The sequence below is a fragment of the Schistocerca gregaria genome, chromosome 6 (assembly GCF_023897955.1).
Source record: "Schistocerca gregaria isolate iqSchGreg1 chromosome 6, iqSchGreg1.2, whole genome shotgun sequence".
Classification (NCBI taxonomy): domain Eukaryota; kingdom Metazoa; phylum Arthropoda; class Insecta; order Orthoptera; family Acrididae; genus Schistocerca; species Schistocerca gregaria.
In genome coordinates, this window is record NC_064925.1 from 552,083,850 (window position 1) to 552,102,285 (window position 18,436).

The 18,436-nt window shown below is 45.7% G+C and overlaps 1 protein-coding gene across 3 annotated transcripts in view; it reads right to left on the reverse strand.

The window, feature by feature from the left end:
* The window catches only part of LOC126278987 (excitatory amino acid transporter), a 355,583-nt gene that overhangs the window by 230,504 nt on the left and 106,643 nt on the right, over nucleotides 1-18,436 (reverse strand). For 2 of the 3 annotated variants that reach the window (XM_049979292.1, XM_049979293.1), the window contains exon 2: nucleotides 9,934-10,164. In XM_049979292.1, coding sequence (XP_049835249.1) covers nucleotides 9,934-10,147 — 214 coding nt within the window. In that variant the 5' untranslated portion in view covers nucleotides 10,148-10,164. Of the gene's footprint in view, nucleotides 1-9,933; nucleotides 10,425-18,436 lie in introns of those variants that run through there. The other variant, XM_049979291.1, reaches the window with a different exon arrangement.

Consider the following 18,436-nt stretch of genomic DNA (forward strand, 5'->3'; position numbering starts at 1 on the left):
AATCCCGCGCATTACTCAGGTTTCTCTCGCATGGAAGCTGTTTCACTTTTATGTACACCGGCGTTATTTCATCTCAAGTGTCGCAGTGACGTCTGCAGTACGAGCGAAAATTATGCAACGTGGTCGCTGAAATACAACCAAGGTGGTTTCCTGGACAGGTAGTCATGGTGCTTTATCTGCAGAGCGACTATAGTGTGTGATACCCGAAACGAAAGAACAGTCTTTGCGTAGGAGAATAGAGGCACACCTGCATAAGGCTTCCGCCGTCATTTCTCGTTACCGCAGCGTGCATATAGGTAGGTCTTCCCTATTTGTGTGGAGCTTCTCAGCAGACCAACTGTTTCTTCGCGCGCTATTTTTGTGCTCGCATGTACGAGAATTACCCTCTTGAATGGGTCGAGTTTTGAGATTTGTTATTCGCTGGAGCTTTGAAGGGTACATGAAGGGGCATTCGTTTTTTCTGGGTTCGGTCGTCTGTTGTTCAGCATTCAGTCAGCGCTTTCGACGTCCGGGCTTGTATGCAGATACGTTAGGAGAGAAATGAGAGCGTTACAAATGGTGCAATTCTTATACAGACAAACATTTCGGACAATACAAGTGATTCTGCCATTAGTTTATTGAGCAGCAAGACAAACTGTGAAACACTTTTCGATCTGTTTTGTAGCTGAATCACTACTTGGTGCAGACTGTCAGCATGTACAGTAACTGCTAACTGCGTGCGCCAGTAACTTACATGGGGCATGCTATACTGTCACCGTGAAACTCCAGAAGTAACTATTAGAGACCTGCCTGGAACACGATCTTATTTCTCTCCAACGGGTATTTTTGCCTTACTAGTGAAAAGGCATACGTAATTTAGGAATCATAATATTTGTCCTATGTGGAGAGGGCAGCCTCTGCTCCTGTTCCAGAATGTGAGACATGATTAACTCTTTAAATCTATAAGTACTCCTGTTGACTTTGAAAGTGAGAAACTGAAAGTGAACGTATTGGTAGCCTAATTTATAGAATAATGCACCACGGGCAGTCTATCGAAATACTAAACAACTGCTACAAGCAATCCTTACATCATTTCAGTAAATTTGTTCAGGACTATGGCGCTCAACATTGCGCACTTTCACGTCGTTCATAGAATTTAAAAAAAAATATTGTGACAGGTGAATATTAATTTAAACGAGCTACAAAAATAAATGAACGGGTATTAAAGCACAAAAGAGCAGAAATTGTCTCGAAACATCCGTCTTGCTTAATGGGGTTAATGCTACAAGGCTAGAAACTATTAGAGTGGAAAATAATCAGTATATATATCACACACACACAAAACTATGTGATCAAAAGTATCCGGACACATGGCTGAAAATGACAAGTTCATAGCGGCCTCCATCGGTAATGCTGGAATTCAGTATGGTGTTGGTCCATCCTTAGCACTGATGAGAGCTTCCACTTCACCAGGAAAATGCTGTAAGAAAGTACCTTTATAGACTCATTGCATTTTCCTAGTATCTTACCAATGAATCGAAGTCTGTCACAGACTTTAACTACGAAGAAACCCATCTGATTCCTCCACTTTATATTCACTCAAATTGTTACGCCTAGTAAGTTGTAAGACGTCACTGATTCCAGTTGTACTTACTGACATTTTAGTTATTCGATACACTTATTTTTGGGTTTTGCGAAGTGCCTAATTTTACATTTTCGTATAGTTAAATCAAGTTTCCAATCCTTTCAATGTAGTAAAATCTTACCAAGTTTTGACTGAACAATTGTGCAGGTTTTTCCAGCTGAACTACATTGTAGCCGACTGCATAATTTGTGAAGAGTCTGAGGTTACTGTTAATTATGTCGGCAAGATAGTTGATGGACAACATGGACCGTATGCTTTCTCCTTGGGGAACACTGAAGTTATTTCTACATCTATAGATGACTTTCCATCTCGCCAGCGCAAGACACAATTAACACCTTCACCGCGGAAGTAATGTTACCGCCGACAGTGACACTAAAGAGGAATCACCAAGTCAGCTTCACTAAAGAAGTATAAATCATCGGCGTAGCAAAGCAGCTTAAATCATTTAATAGAGGTAAGTCCTCTGGTCAAATTTTATACCAATTAGATTCCTTTCCGAGTATGCTGTGCTCAACAATCAGCTATAACCACTCGCTCGACGAAATATCCGTATCTAAAGACTGGAAAGTTGCACACGTTACACCAATACTCAAGAAAGGAAAGAGGAGTAATCCGATGAATTTTAGACTCTTATCATTGACGTCTATTTGCAGCAGGCTTTTGGAACACATACTATTTTCGAACGTCATGAACTACCTCGAGAATAACGATCTGTTGACACAGTCAGCACGAATTCAGGAAACACAATCAGCTCTTTATTCGTACTAATTAAGGAGTCCTATCGACAGGGGATGTCAAAATCATTCCTTGTTTCTAGATTACCAGAAGGCTTTTAATACCGTTCCTCACAGGAGGCTTCTAATCAAGTTTCATGCCCATGGACTATCGTCTCAGTTTTACGACTGGATTCTTGATTTCCCGTCTAAAATCACTGTTCGTAGTAACTGACGGAAAGTCATCGAGAAAAACTGAAGTGATATTTGATATTCCCGAGGAAGTGTTATATGCCCTCTGCTGTTCCTATTCTACATAAACGATTTAGGAGACAATCTGAGTAGCCATGTTTGCAGGCGATGCTGTCATTTACAGTCTCGTAAAGTCATCAGATGACCACAACCATCTGCAAAATGATTTAGAGAAGATATCTGTACGATGAGAAGAGTGACAATTGACTCTAAACGAAGAAACGTGCGAGGTCATCCACTTGAGTACTAAAACGAATCCGTTAAATTTCAGTTACTTGGAAAAGCACACAAACCTTTCAGCTGTGAAGTCAGATATTTAGATATAACAATAACGTATGAACTAAATTGCAGTGATTACATAGATAATTTCGTGGGTAATGCAAACCAGAGACTGCGTTACTTTGGCAGAACACTTAGAAGATTCAACCAGGTATGCTAAGAACACTGCCTTACACTACGCTTGTGTACCCTTTGCTAGAGTATTGCTGTGCGGTAAGAGATCCTCACAAGATAGGATTGACGGAGGGCACCGAAAAAGTTCAAAAAATGGCAACTCGTTTTATACTATCGCTAAACAGGAGAGAGAATCACAGATATGATACACGAATGGTGCAAGCAATCATTAAAACAAGGAGTTTTTCGTTGTTGTGAGAGGAAAATAAAAGTACACTAAAAAGGGAGAAAGAGGAAAAGTAAGAGGAAGAAAGGAAGGAGCAATAAAGTGAGAAGAAGGACAAACATGGAACTGAGGAAAAAAAAATGAGAATGAGGAAAAGGAAATGAAAAAGCAAGAGGAGGAGATGGAAAAGTAAAAACAAGAGGCGTCGTAATATATGGTTCAATAGAAAGTAATGCCTATGAAATTATTGTAATCAATTAATTTAATGCGAAAAATTTGGCTTTTCAGCTTTAAATTTAACTTGCGAAAGCTTTACCTTTTCACACATGACTGAACATATTGGGTGTGCCAATCAGATCATGACAATTTGTTGACATTTCAGCAGGAGTTACAAATCTCGGAGTTCAGCTTGTGATTGGAGTAGAACAAGCATATCTACCTTCGACGTAGACGTCATACAACTGAATATGATATGTTAAAATTCCTCACAAAGGTGATCTATTACTCAAAACAGAATGTAGCTATATAACCTATTCTGAACTGACATGTCCAGTTATAGTCATGTGCGAGATAACTTCTTGTTTTGGAACTCAAGACGTCTCTATAACAATCATCAGGGGTAATAAATCACCCACACTTTTCCACAGCGAACCTTTTAAAACGTCAGTCATCTCCAAGGTACGTATCAATAGCCATAATTGCAACATCGAAAGTGATGCGAAAGGAAGAAGTTCAACATCTCGTCAGTACTGAGCTCATTGAAGACAGACATAATTCAACTGGAATTTAATTATCAAAAAGCTAAAGATGTTAATAAAATGTCCTGAATTTGTCAGCTTTACAAATAGCTCGTGCTTATTCTGCTTCTTTACTCATAGGAATGGTGCATATGCAATTTCTATACCATAAACCTCTATCATTGTTGAGCTCGCAATCTCTGTTAAGAATCTCTAAGACCTGGAAAGCTCCCAAGCAAATCACTACGCTGGTCCTTTTCGAGAATGCTCTAGTCACGTGGATGATATAGCCATAGCAGCCATACCAACAGCCGGTTTTCCTAAGAACTACGCAAGACAGGATCCAGAAAAAAAAACGATGCATTCATACAGTCACAATGTACGAGAGGTGAAGGGGAAATTACACTGAGATCAAAGTGAACTAGAGGTTGCCACCACTTTGCAGAAGCAGCGCTCGTGTCGTCACAGCGATGGCATACTGTGGTGCATCACGTGACTGGGCGTCGTCACAGCGGTATTCGTCTGTGTGACAGTCGAGGGTCGGATGGACAAGGGACGCGAAATCACTTTGAATTGAGCCAAATTGAGTCTTTTTTGGGCCGTCAGTCGTACGGTTGGTTTGATGGGCCTCCCACGACTTCGTCTGCTGTGGCACTCTCTTCATCTCACAGCAGCATTTACACCCAACGTTATCAATTATTTCTTGGATGCATTCCATTCTTTGTCTTCCGATACAACTTTTTTCCCCTGCAGCTACTTCAAGAACTGTGGAACCTATTCCCTGATGTACTTACAAGTCCTATCGTCCTCTGTCTTCTTTTAGCTGGCCTTTCCCACATGTTCCTTTTCTCGTCTGTTCTGCAGAGAACCTCATTTATTACCAGTCCGCTTAAATTTCATCATCCAGTTGTAAAAGTACACTTTAAAGGCTTCAATTCTCTTTCCTGTTTTCTTACAGCCGACGAGCCACTTCCGTAAAATTTTGTGCTCGACATGAACGGTCTCAGTATTTTTATTCCAAATTAAGGGGAGGGATAATGTCATTATCTACCCCAGCCAGCTTCACCTTTCATGTGATTTGCTCCCATGGCAGCAGCATTACATCGCTTCATCTACAGTGTGCCTCCCCCCCCCCCCCCCCCCCTTTTTGGTAAGAGCACAGTTGACTCTCAGTCTAGACTGGTTCTTAGGTATACAGACTGGCAAGGTAGTCGAGAAAGATTACTTGTCTGCACTATTCGCTTTTTAATCCGATAATTTATCCCTTTGTCATCCATTCTTATTTTTCCCCACTCATGGTTCTTGTATTTCATATTGGTCCGCCCCAATAGCTGAATGATTGCCGGCATGGTAGCTCGGCGTGTTCGGTCAGAGAGCTGGTTGGCCTATGTCATAAAAAACTGAGTGGAAGGATAAACATACGAACCTGACTGGATGTCATGTGACGTCCACGACGACCAAACAATGATCAAAATCGAAAAAATGAGAAAAGAAGGGTCAGCGTGACGGACTGCCGTCTTAAGGCGGCCGAGTTCGATTCCCGGCTGGGTTGAAGATTTTCTCCGCTCAGGGACTGGGTGTTATGTGGTTTTCATCATCATTTCATCCCCATCTGGCCTGTAGGTCACCCAATGTGACATCGAATGTAATAAGACCTCCACCAAGGTGGCCAGACCTGCCCCGTAACGGGCCTCCTGACCAATGACGCCAAACGCTCATTTCCATTTATTTAATATTGTGTATTCACCATTTCAGTGGCGTATGCATTTGACACACATTGAACGACCACCCTGTATTTACCTCTTCCTTACCCCGTCTAACCACCTCACGCTCCATTTCTGTCTACCTCATCCTCCCCACTCTGTCTCTTCATCTCCTCCTCCCCTCTCTTTGTCTACTTACTCTGCTTCCCCTTTTTGTCAATATCTTCCTCCCTACCTTTCTATCTCCACCTCCCTTCTCTGTTTACACTCGCCCATTACTGCTCTATACCTTCCATCTGCCTCAAGCGTCTCCCTATTCTCCCTCTTTCTATTTCCTCTTCTCCTCACTCTATCTGTCCCACCCTCTATCCGTTTCAAACTGGCAACAGCCATGCTCATTAGTAAATGTAGCCCCTCTAATATAGTTCCAGCCTAAATGTCAGGGCCTGGGAATCTTTTATCTTGCTCCTGCCATACAGACTGCCCTACAAAGCAGGTTGATTTGTCAGGCCAATACTGTGTCCACACAATGTGCCTATCATACAAGTACCTCTTCTCCGAAGACAGACGCATGGGCAACAGAATTATCCCACCAGACTCTCTAAGAACGGTAAATATATGTCTATAAATCATATACATCCAGCTGGCAATAGGAGACCATTCGAGCAGGTGGTGGAAGTATTGAAACAGCAGCTAGTGTGTCACCAGCCAACAGTTACAAGAACCATTTCCATCCAATACTTTACACATACTATTATGTGTGACAATGTATCACCCCACCACTCTCAAATGTTATCAGAATTTGTTTTACTGAACACTTCATGGACGTCACAGTGCTTGTGTTCTTGTTCTTCTACCCTCCTCCTCCTCCTCCTCCAACCCTCTTTAGTTCACCGGTCATCAACACTACTGACTGCATCTGGAATGCTGTAATCAGATGAGATGTGTGCGCCTTTGACCCACTGAGCAGTGAGCAGCTTTTGAGGTGTCACTATGTTATGGAGTCATTATCATGTGTCGCCACTGTCATCAGGGCAGACAGAGGTCATTATACTAAGTTATCTATTATCCAGTTTGACAAGGATTTGTAACATTCTGAGAGCTATCTCAAAGTAATGAGAGATTTTTACTGTAGCACTAGAGTTGGCAGAACTGGAACACATTGCATACAGGGGTGATCTTGCAGAACAACTGCAAGAAATGGTCCGTGACAGGATACACAGCAAAATAGGCCATATGTGCATTAGACAGAAATTCGTTACAAGTGAGGTACACCAACCTGAAGCTGGGGATAAGATATATTTGATAGTGCAAGTTACAATGATTGAAACAGAAATGAGAGCATACCAAACAAGTGGGAATGTTCTGTCTGTACCAACGTTTTAGCTCCACACTCAAGAGAGTGGTGAAGTTGAGCCTCATCATGTAACCACATTTCCTTCGTACCATCTAAGGCATGTCTTCAAACAGGGGAGGCAGGGTCATTCGCAGTATGTGCCAATATGCCCTAGCTGTGAGGCACTGTGGAAGGATGACTGGTCCGACGAGACGTTCACCAGTAATGTAATGAAATGAAACACCTGCAGCCATATTTGTCGTGTTATTTCATTATATTGCAACCAGCTTCGGTGAATCAGTACACAATTTTGAGTCCTTAACCGACGTTGAGGGGGAGAACTCCCATCAGGAGACAGTTGCAGATCATTAATCACATGAATGGTCATAAAAACCTTCACCAACAACCTCCATCCAAACACTGATGCTGAACTGCTAGTGACCAATTGCTTTCACCATACTGTGGGGTTACTTCACAGCCCACAGGTGGGTGTTGGCAAGGCTGGCAGTGCTACACCTCGTTAAGACTGATCTCATCTATGAATAACTTTGGTGACAAACCACCGCACCTTGGTGGCCTGTGTGACGAATCTGCGACCAAACAGACATCCTTAAAGCAAATTCATAGATGATAAGGCCTGCACACGTTGTGAGTGATACAGATAGTGGCAGACGTCATGGAGGTCATTCCACATGATTGTCCAGTAATCCCCACACTGGCGGGCCATCTTCCTGCTGTCGATACAGGGGGCACTGTCGATGACTTCTCTAGAACTTCGTGTTGATGTACCTTCCCTGGAACGTATTTCCGGCGATGTTCACATGAACATTTTTGCTTGTTGTCCTGCCAGGTGTACCTTCCCTGGAACGTATTTCCGGCGATGTTCACATGAACATTTTTGCTTGTTGTCCTGCCAGCTATCGTTTCCTGCAGTTAGTTCCCATTTAGCAAAATCATTCCGTGTGTTCCTGTTTCAGCTGAATGAGGGTATTTAGCAGACATATTGTTCATCGTAGCGACATTACTAACAAACGACGAGTATGCCTTTCAGTAAAATATCTGCTGTGTTTGCCATTTACAGTTTAGGGCAATCAGAATGATTATTTATTTTATGTTCCCTCCTGACTGTTTCGATATTGATCCAGTGTTGTACCACAGTTTTCACTGTCACAACCTAGATGAGGTTGCCGTTCTGAAAATAATCAAGCAAAAAACACAGTGTGGATTGCAGTGTTTCTCTTAACTATGGGGAATCAATAAACATCAGCTGAAGTGAATTAAGAATGGGGAATGTAGAGAAGAAATAAAGGTTGGGAAGAAAGCGTGCATTTAATTAAAGGAAAGGGAAGAGTGACAAGAGAACCTAGAAGAGAGAATGGGTGTGCAGGGAAAGATAGAGGTACAGCAAAGCATACAAAAGGAGATTAAGGCCAAATAAGGGGACAAGAAGAGGGGAAGTGGTGACGAACGGACTTGAGGAGGAGGAGGATGTGGGGGGGGGGTGGAGAAGAAGGAGCATGTGGAGGGGGAAGAGGAGCATGTGGAGGCGGAAGAGGAGGATTTGGAGGGGGAAGAAGAGGAGGATTTGGAGGGGGAAGAAGAGGAGGATTTGGAGGGGGAAGAGGAGGAGGATTTGGAGGGGGAAGAGGAGGAGGATTTGGAGGGGGAAGAGGAGGAGGATTTGGAGGGGGAAGAGGAGGAGGATTTGGAGGGGGAAGAAAGAGATTTGGAGGGGGAAGAGGAGGATTTGGGGGGGAAGAGGGGGATTTGGAGGGGGGAGGCTGATTTGGAGGGGGGAGGCTGACTGGGAGGGGGAGGAGAATTTGGAGGGGGAGGAGGATTTGGAGGGGAGGAGGATTTGGAGGGGAGGAGGATTTGGAGGGGAGGAGGATTTGGAGGGGGAGGAGGATTTGGAGGGGGAGGAGGATTTGGAGGGGCAGGCGGAGGTGGAGGGGCAGGCGGAGGTGGAGGGGCAGGTGGAGGTGGAGGGGCAGGCGGAGGTGGAGGGGCAGGCGGAGGTGGAGGGGCAGGCGGAGGTGGAGGGGCAGGCGGAGGTGGAGGGGCAGGCAGAGGTGGAGGGGCAGGCAGAGGTGGAGGGGCAGGCGGAAGTGGAGGGGCAGGCAGAGGTGGAGGGGGAGGAGGAGGTGGAGGGTGGAGGTGGAGGATGAGGGGAAGGAGGAGGGGGAGGAGAAGGAGAATGTGGAGGGGAAGTAGGAGGGAGAGGGGAAGTAGGAGGGAGAGGGGAAGTAGGAGGGAGAGGGGAAGTAGGAGGGAGAGGGGAAGTAGGAGGGAGAGGGGAAGTAGGAGGGAGAGGGGAAGTAGGAGGGAGAGGGGAAGTAGGAGGGAGAGGGGAAGTAGGAGGGAGAGGGGAAGTAGGAGGGAGAGGGGAAGTAGGAGGGAGAGGGGAAGTAGGAGGGAGAGGGGAAGTAGGAGGGAGAGGGGAAGTAGGAGGGAGAGGGGAAGTAGGAGGGAGAGGGGAAGTAGGAGGGAGAGGGGAAGTAGGAGGGGAAGTTGGAGGGGGAGGGGAAGTAGGAGGGGGAGGGGAAGTAGGAGGGGGAGGGGAAGTAGGAGGGAGAGGGGAAGTAGGAGGGGGAGGGGAAGTAGGAGGGGGAGAGGAAGTAGGAAGTGGAGGGGAAGTAGGAGGGGGAGGGGAAGCAGGAGGGGGAGGGGAAGTAGGAGCGGGAGGGGAAGTAGGAGGGGAGGGGAAGTAGGAGGGGGAGGGGAAGTAGGAGGGGGAGGGAAAGTAGGAGGGGGAGGGGAAGTAGGAGGGGGAGGAGGGGTTGGTGGAGGTGGAGGGGAGGAGGGGGAGGAAGAGGAGGAGGAGGTGGAGAGGTTGGAGGAAGTGGAGGAGGGGGAGGAGGAGGAAGAGGAAGAAAAGGGGAGTGTGGTAGATGAGGCAGACCACGAGCAAAGTCTCTGAACTTGAGCGTGCTGGGGACTGGGACTCACCGGCGGTGACGCCCAGGACGACGCCAGCGACGGTGAGCAGTAGCAGCAGGTTCTGGTGCAGCCAGCGGCGCGCCGCCTTGGCGCTGAAGCGCGGCCTCCGCGCGGCCCCGGCTGTCGCCGCGCCGCCCCCGCCGGCCGCTTCCGCCGCCTCCGCCTTAGCGCCTAGGCCTCCGTCACCGCCGCCCCCGCCGCCTTCCCCTGCCGCCGGCGCCATCTTGGACAGGATGTAGTCTGGAAAGCGGAGCGTCTTGTCCATGACGCGGTACAGCTGCGGGAAGCCGTCGCGCACGGGGCCTAGGAGGACCTCTCTCGTGAACAGCACCGTCTTGGCGCCTCTGGTAGCCGCGCTTGCCCGAACACCGGCGCCGCCGCCTGCACTGGTCTGCTGCCCCGCTGTGTGCTGCGCTGCGCTGCGCCTACAGCCTGTGCCTGCCGCTACCCGCTGAGCGCCTGGAGTTCGACTGGCGGCCGCCCCGCCTCTCGGCTGCCGCCGTATTGATCGGCCGCCGTCTGCCGACACCCGACCCGACCCGACCAGATGCGACGCAGCGCGACCGACCGCGGCCCCGCCGCTGACCTACCTCATCTCGCATAATGTCGCTCGCGTTACCCTATCATGCGTGACGCACGTGGCCACTGAGGCTGACCAATTAGAGCGTCGTTATGCGCGGAGATGATGTACCGTACCACGAGTGTACCCTAATGGGAGAGACGCCACGCATAATAGTTTCGTGCAAACGGGGAGAGCGCAGAAGAAACCGAACAAAATATCGTTACACAATAGTCCAGTCAACGGAGACAAGAAATGGTCGAACAGGAGAAAAAATTCGTGCAGCAGTCATAAGTTTTTGTACAATGGTAACGAGCACGTTATGAACAATCTGTTGAAAATCCTTACCGATTGGGTGTGGGTATAAGGTGGGGGGGGGGGGGGGGCGGAAGACTGGCATTTAAAGGTCACTTTTTGTGTTATTCTTCATTATCTCGAAAACTGCGGCTTCTAGCTAAAATGTTACCAAAGACAAAATTAAGTTGCGTTAAATTTCTTACAAAAAGGGTCCAACCCATTTCTTCTCTACGACTTAATAAGAGGGGTGTTGAATAAGTAATGCAACTCTTTTTTCTGAAAGCAAATTGGCTATACTCAGGATTGCAATACACCATATTATTCCTCACTATTTTGGTTACAAATCCTATTATTCCGTTCAGTGCGACGGCCTTAAACCACCTTACAGGGAGGGCCTGTATGCAACCATGATGCCACTCTATTGGTCCACGATCGACGTCAGAACCAACGCCCTGCTGCTTCAATACCCTCCCCATCATCCACGTACTTCTCGCGGACTGCACCCCTCATTGAGCCAGACAGATGGAGGGCAGAATGTGCGAGATCCAGGCTGTAGTGTGGATGAGGAAGAATAGCCAAATTAAGTTTCCTAAACTCTCACACGCGCAGACGGCGTTGCGCTGCATTTCGTGACGACGAGCACTTTCCTTAGGGTAACGCAATATACTTCAGAGTTGATCGTCGCGCCAGATGGAAGACATCAAACAGTGTAACCCCTACAGAGAGCCAGAAGACAGTCGCCATGGTTTTACCGGCTGACAGTGCGGCTTTCAACTATTTCGTCGGAGGAATGCTGGTGTGACACCACTCCATGGATTGACATTTTGTTTCTGGTTCGAAGTGTTGAAGCCGTATTTTATCACCTAGGCCTATGTTTAACGTAAGATTGTCATGATCAACCTCGTAACGCATTATCAATTCCGCACAGATGTTCGTTCGTCGCTCTTTAATGTCTTCTGTTAGGGGGCGATGACACAAACCTTTGGCTACACCCACTGGTGGACGAGTGTGTCAGCACTACGAAGACAGACGTCCAGTTGTGATGTAAGATGTGTGTTTGTGCTCTTTCGATCACCTTGAATGAGTGTGTCCGCACGTTCCGACATCGGAGAAGTCAAAGCTGTGTGCCACCGGCTGGCATGCGGGATATCTGACAGGCTTACGCGACCTTGTTGCTGTGATGACAGGTGCCTCGCCCGACTCACCGAGCTTTTGTTCACTGGCAGGTCTCCGTAGATATTCTGCAAGAGCCTATGAATATCTGCGCTGCTGCGGTTTATCTCCGAAAGAAACTCAATGACAGCTCTCTGCTTGGAATGCACTTCTGTTAAAAACGCCACTTTGAAGCCCACATATAGCGCCGCCAACTATCTGATCTTCATGAAACTAGAGAGGTTGAGGAGGGAATATTCCTCGATGTGCCAGGACAAATTCCGCACTTTTTCAACCGAAATTGGTGGAGAAAAAAGTGCATTGAGTTGAAGGGGATGGAAAAATCAGATTATAAAAATGGTGTTTTAATGACATAATATTTATGTTTATTGCTCAATGAATATTAAATGTTTGCACCAGGTCCAAGTGCAGTAGAATTTTATTGAGGGATAATTTGTGTTCTGGCGGTGTGACGGACTGGAGGGGGCGAAGGTGGAAAACAGATGCGCGAGGGAAGGCAGGTCGACATATTGTGGTCGTGCGCTTCCCTGCTTTTGTAGGTCAGCGAACTGAAGAACAGGCCATTCCCCACACTCTCTACATCGCGTCATAAAAAGCCACTACAGGACATTTTCGCAGCTCTCCGTATGAAGCAATGGCGACGCAGTGTGCACACATTCCTAAGGGAGGAGGGGGATGTATTTTGCACAAAGTGTGTTAACATCGCAGTGAGTGCGTATGTGAGTTGCTACTTGGAGTTGTTATGCTAATGGAAGAGAAACATATCGACAGATTCCACACTGCTGGATGGGAAATCGCTTCTTAGTCTTCCTGTATGGCAGTTGTGGCATCCTTCTTGGAAAGGCAACTTCACTAATCACGAGCGCTTCTCGCTTTTTGGTTTACGGACAAACTATACCTGCAAGAATCTATCCCGACAGCCTTGCCTTTCAGTTTTAGCACACTTCTTATATTTTTGCGATAACGCAAACATTCACAATCAGTACGTAACTGTACTCTTGTTTTCGAGAGGTTTCGAACTCCGATAAAAGAAAATTATCGTTCGATAAACAAAATTATCCAGCTGGGAGTAGGACTCACACTCTGACGGTTTTGTACAAATTTGTTTATGTATACAGACAGTTCTTCCATACCGGGAAACCGAGCGAGGTGGGGCAGTGGTTAGCACTATGGACTCGCGATCGAGAGGACGACGGTTCAAACCTGCGTACGGCCATCCTGGTTTACGTTTTCTGTGATTTCCCTAAACCGCTTTCCTGCCCCATCTTTCCCTAACCCTAGCTTGTGCTCCATCTCTAATGACCACGTTGTTGACGGGACGTTAAGCACTAATCACCTCCTCCATCTCCTCCTCCACCACCATTCCGAGAATTGGGAACCTTTACGATTTTTGTCTGTTATCGACATTGATACTGGCGACATATCAGGCCCGGAAATTCCAAGACTTTCGAGAAAATTCTGATTTTGAAGACTGATAGCAAACGACAAAAAGAAATACCTTTTTCGTTTGATATAGTTACAAATTAACAATTTTCTGTTTTTTCCCTTTATCTGTATTGTGAAACCTTGCTTCTTCCAAAATTTCGTGATTCTGTGTCAACCGGAAGAGGCCTATAGCTTCTAATTAGTAAGTTTGTAAGCGACAGAAATGGCCGTATCTTTTGATTGCACCGACTTAAAAGCTTCAATTTTTTTACACGACCTAGAGACTGTAGACTTTGGTGTGTGATATACGTTTCATTGCTATCTATTCCTGAGAAAGTGGGTTTTGAAGGAGGACAGGCAGACAGTCTCAAGGGCTCAAACAAGAAAAGATTTTCTCCTTTCCGAGGCCGCTTCTAACGCGTCTACATCGATAAAACCTATACGCCACATACCAGAGTCTGTGGAACGGCCCAGAGTGTCACCAACAACAGAAACTTCTTTCTCCGATTCACGAGTGATACCAGAACAACGCTTACGTCGTAGATGGAAAAAGCCTATACTTAAATACTAAAACTGATCGATATGACGTTCGTTCATGAGATTGTATCCGTCCAGTAAGTTCTGATACCCCGTGTAGAGGAATCACGTCTGCTGCACCCGTGGTCTTTTTGTGTGACGTTACAGGAAACAGGGACTCCTCATTCCACCCTACACCACGAGTCTGCAGGAGTCATATGTTGGTAGCCAGGAATGGCCTCCAGCTTCACTTTAAATTACACTGAATGGTTTTGGAGGGTAAGTGCAAACTCTGCAGCGGTACCATCGTGTTGGAACGACACCAACGTTCACTGACACACCTCCCAAGACTAGCAGTACTTGTTGCTTGGAACTGCAATGCAACGAATCAGGTGAGTAAGAAGACATTTAAGGCCAGATGAGGCGGCCAGGTCGGAACACCGGTTAGAGAAGGCAATACCACTTTTAGAACACTGGAGCCGTGAGGGATGGAAGCATTCTGCAGTGCTCTATCTTCGACCGTCAGCCAACTGCCGCCGCGCAAGGTGGATCGTTTTAGGCTATATTTACCTACGTGAACTTTACCTGTTAAGTCCTCTATACAACCTCTAGAAGTGTAAGACAGGGATTGTGGACCAGTGTATAATTACTTCATATACAGAAAAATGGCATAGGCAAAGCCCAGTAACGTAAATTTAGAGTAAAATGTTACCATACACTGTTGTTGTTGTTGTGGTCTTCAGTCCCGAGACTGGTTTCATGCAGCTCTCCATGCATACAGTAAAGCTGCATGCCCTCGGGAAAAATTACGGCCGTAGTTTCCCCTTGCTTTCAGCCGTTCGCAGTACCAGCACAGCAAGGCCGTTTTGGTTATTGTTACAAGGCCAGATCAGTCAATCATCCAGACTGTTGCCCCTGCAACTACTGAAGAGGCTGCTGCCCCTCTTCAGGAACCACACGTTTGTCTGGCCTCTCAACAGATACCCCTCCGTTGTGGTTGCACCTACGGTACGGCTATCTGTATCGCTGAGGCACGCAAGCCTCCCCACCAACGGCAAGGTCCATGGTTCATGGGGGGGGGGGGGGGGGGGGGGTACCATACACTATCATACAATAATTCCAGAACAAAGAGATACAGCCTACGAAATACTGGAAAGTTTTTAAAGATTTTATAGCAGTTTATGATTATCTACGGCGCTCTACAACAGTAGGTGTTCTATCCTCGCGAAACAATAAAATTCTCACAAATTCATTTGAGACTGTGGTGATTTGGACGTCACGTTTAGACGTGGCAGTGATGGGTACATACAGTGACCTCGCTCACTGCTGATGCAGTTCTTTCTGCTATCATAAGACTCGAGTAAGAGAAGTTGGAGCAGAAGGCGTATGGATGCAGTTTTTTATTTAAGTGTGTGTGTTGAAAGCCGCATGGTGTCAGATTTATGGATCATGAAATATTTAAATTTTAATTACCTCCTGAAATAAGACTTCGTGGTAGTGCGCGGAGGGCGGAGGCATCCACCGCCGTGAGGTGAGGCGACAGAACGCCCATGTGCGCCTAGTGGCGTAAAGCATGTCTTCCGAAAGGTTTCGGGATGTCCACGTAAGAATACGGAGAGCGGAAAAGTAAAAGACGCAATGAGTGCCGACAGCCCTTGGCAAGACGTAGATGGGCGAATCGTAGGCAAGGACCACCGAGGAAGGAAAAATAGTCCATCCGAAAATTACATTTTATGAGACTGACATTGAAAGGAAGAGGAGTGTGTTCCGGAGGAGTTCCCACGGGGAAACCGATGTGAGACTACAATTTCGAGGGGAAAATCAGTAAAACGGCGCAAAAAATCCTAACGTTATAAGTGGGAAGTTACAGGTTATAGTGCAGAGGAGAATACGTCAGGGCTTGACTGGGGTAGAAACTATGTCAGATGTCATTCTACCTTTGCTACAGAATAATATTTCTAATTGTTTGATCTTGATTAAGTCTGAATACTACAGTCGCATAGGCAGTGCTTTTGTTTAGTGCTTCAAAGCATATGTTTGCTGGTTGCAGTATTTACAGACTTAGACGTAGAGAGGCTAATTGAACACAGCTTATGTCAAGTCACACGTCATCACTCAGTAAACTGTAAGTTGGACGACGTTGATTATCTAGTTGTGTACTACTTCGATGTTGTTATAGGTTGTCGCTGATGGCCGTATGGTCGCGACTATGTGGTTAGTCTTGTGTCTGAAATAAATCGTATGACCCATCCGCTGGCAGACCCAAAAATATCCTGGCGGTTCGTGTCCAAGTCTCGTGTGACTGAGCAGCAAAGAGATTTTAATGGTATGCGCGAGCAGCTAATTCGGTAGGACAAACTTCTCTTGTCAGTCGGAATTAGTTTCAGTCGTGCTGGCTGCTTCAGTTCTGATGAGTGCTATTGTCAGCTATGCATAAATGTTGAAACGTATGTACACACATTTGAGGACAAAGACTGGTTTAATTTCGTTCATCATATTCGACGTTTAGGAAAACGTGCAGCGGTGACATTCATGATTTAAATAAAGAAAGACTAGTTTGTTCTTTCTTTAGCGGTGTACCGACCCCTTCCGGAATGTTTTGTTTAGGTAACAATAAGGTAAACAAGTACGTGCCCTTTCATCATAGCAGACGAAAGAGGCGATACGATTATTTACGATGAATGCGCGGTCCTCTTGTCTGACGTATCGGACGACCTGGCCGAGTGAGAAGAAGACAAAAATATGAAAGTGAAGCAGAATCGCCAGAAAATCGTGAAATACGTCCAAGAAGAATTCGGCGAACGCTACGGTTGCCAACTGATTCGGATTAATCAGAAGAAGGCGACAGTGCACAGTGGTCAGACTTTGATTTAGCGAGGACCAATAATAAATTTGAAGGATCTCCCGGTCCAAACATATTTCCCCAAAGATACACACAGCGTCGAGGATATCGTAGAATTGTATATTAGGAATGATCTATTTGAATATATTAGCAAGGAAACCAACTAGTACTACAGTCAAAATTGCAATAGAAGAAACTGGATAAAAAATGCCAAATTTGTCGACGTTACGGGAGCCGCACTTGGAAAATGGGTTGGGCTTGCTATCCTTAAGCGAATTTGTTTTTTAAAAAAACAAGGTTCGATGATTATTGGTCAACGAATCCGTTGATAGACACACCGATATTTCGCAAAACGATGTCCCGCAAGCGATTCAGACAAATATTATCAGTTTTACATTTTTCCGACAGCAACAATAAACCGCATAATGCCGACCGGCTTTTCAAAGTGCAATTCTTAATTGATTATTTTTCCAAGAATTTTAAGAAACGGTTAATCCAAGTCAAAACAGCTCAATTGATGAAGGAATGATACCGTGGCGTACGAAATTAAATCCGGCAACGAAAGCGTTTCTGAAGAAGAGAAATTTGCTAACATTGAGTATAGATTTAAGTTTCAGGAAGTCGTTTTTGAAAGTATTTGTACGGAGTGTAGCGATGTATGGGAGTGAAACATGGACAATAAATAGTTTGGACAAGAAGAGAATAGAAGCTTTCGAAATGTGGTGCTACAGAAGAATGTTGAAGATTAGGTAGGAAGATCACGTAACTAATGAGGAGGTATTGAATAGGATTGAGGAGAAGAGAAGTTTGTGGCACAACTTGACTAGAAGAAGGGATCGGTTGGTAGGACATGTCCTGAGGCATCCAGGGATAACAAATTTAGCATTGGAGGGGAGCGTGGAGGGTGAAAATCGTAGAGGGAGACCAAGAGATGAATACACTAAGCAGATTCAGAAGGATGTAGGTTACAGTAGGTACTGGGAGATGAAGGAGCTTGCACAGGATAGATTAGCATGGAGAGCTGCATCAAACCAGTCTCAGGACTGAAGACCACAACAACAACAACAACAATCCGTCGAAAATTACGAAATATGGCATACTCATTAGGATCCTGTGTGATGTCGAGTATGGGATACATTTCCTCATTCAAGATATAGAGCGGCGCTGGACAGCCTTTAGCAAAAATAGTGATGGAACTATTGACATATTATGGAAAGTGGCATCACCTCTACATGGATAATTATCATGACAGTGAAGAACTTTTAGAGAAGTTACTTGAAAAGAAAATTCGAGTTTGTGGAACGGTACGGCAAAATATAGGATTTCTGGAAAAATGAAAGCGCGCAAAAGTCAATGTGTTTGCAGCTTGTCATCAACGGAAAGGTGAAGTACGCGCTCAGGTATGTAGAGCTTCGAAAACTAAAACGATACGAATGATCTCTACACTACACAATGCCACTTTCACTGACAAAGAAAATGTAGAAAAACCAATTACACAATAAAAAAACCGAAAGTGTATTAGCCTACAACAAATACATGAAAGGAGTGGATCGGGCAGACCAATATTTGAGTTACTACCCTATATACAGAAAAACCATAAAATGGTCAAAAAAGGTTTGCATGTACCTCTTTAATTGCACATTATTTAATGCGTTCCGTACATGTCACTATTTTCATACAGACTACAAGTGTCTCCGATT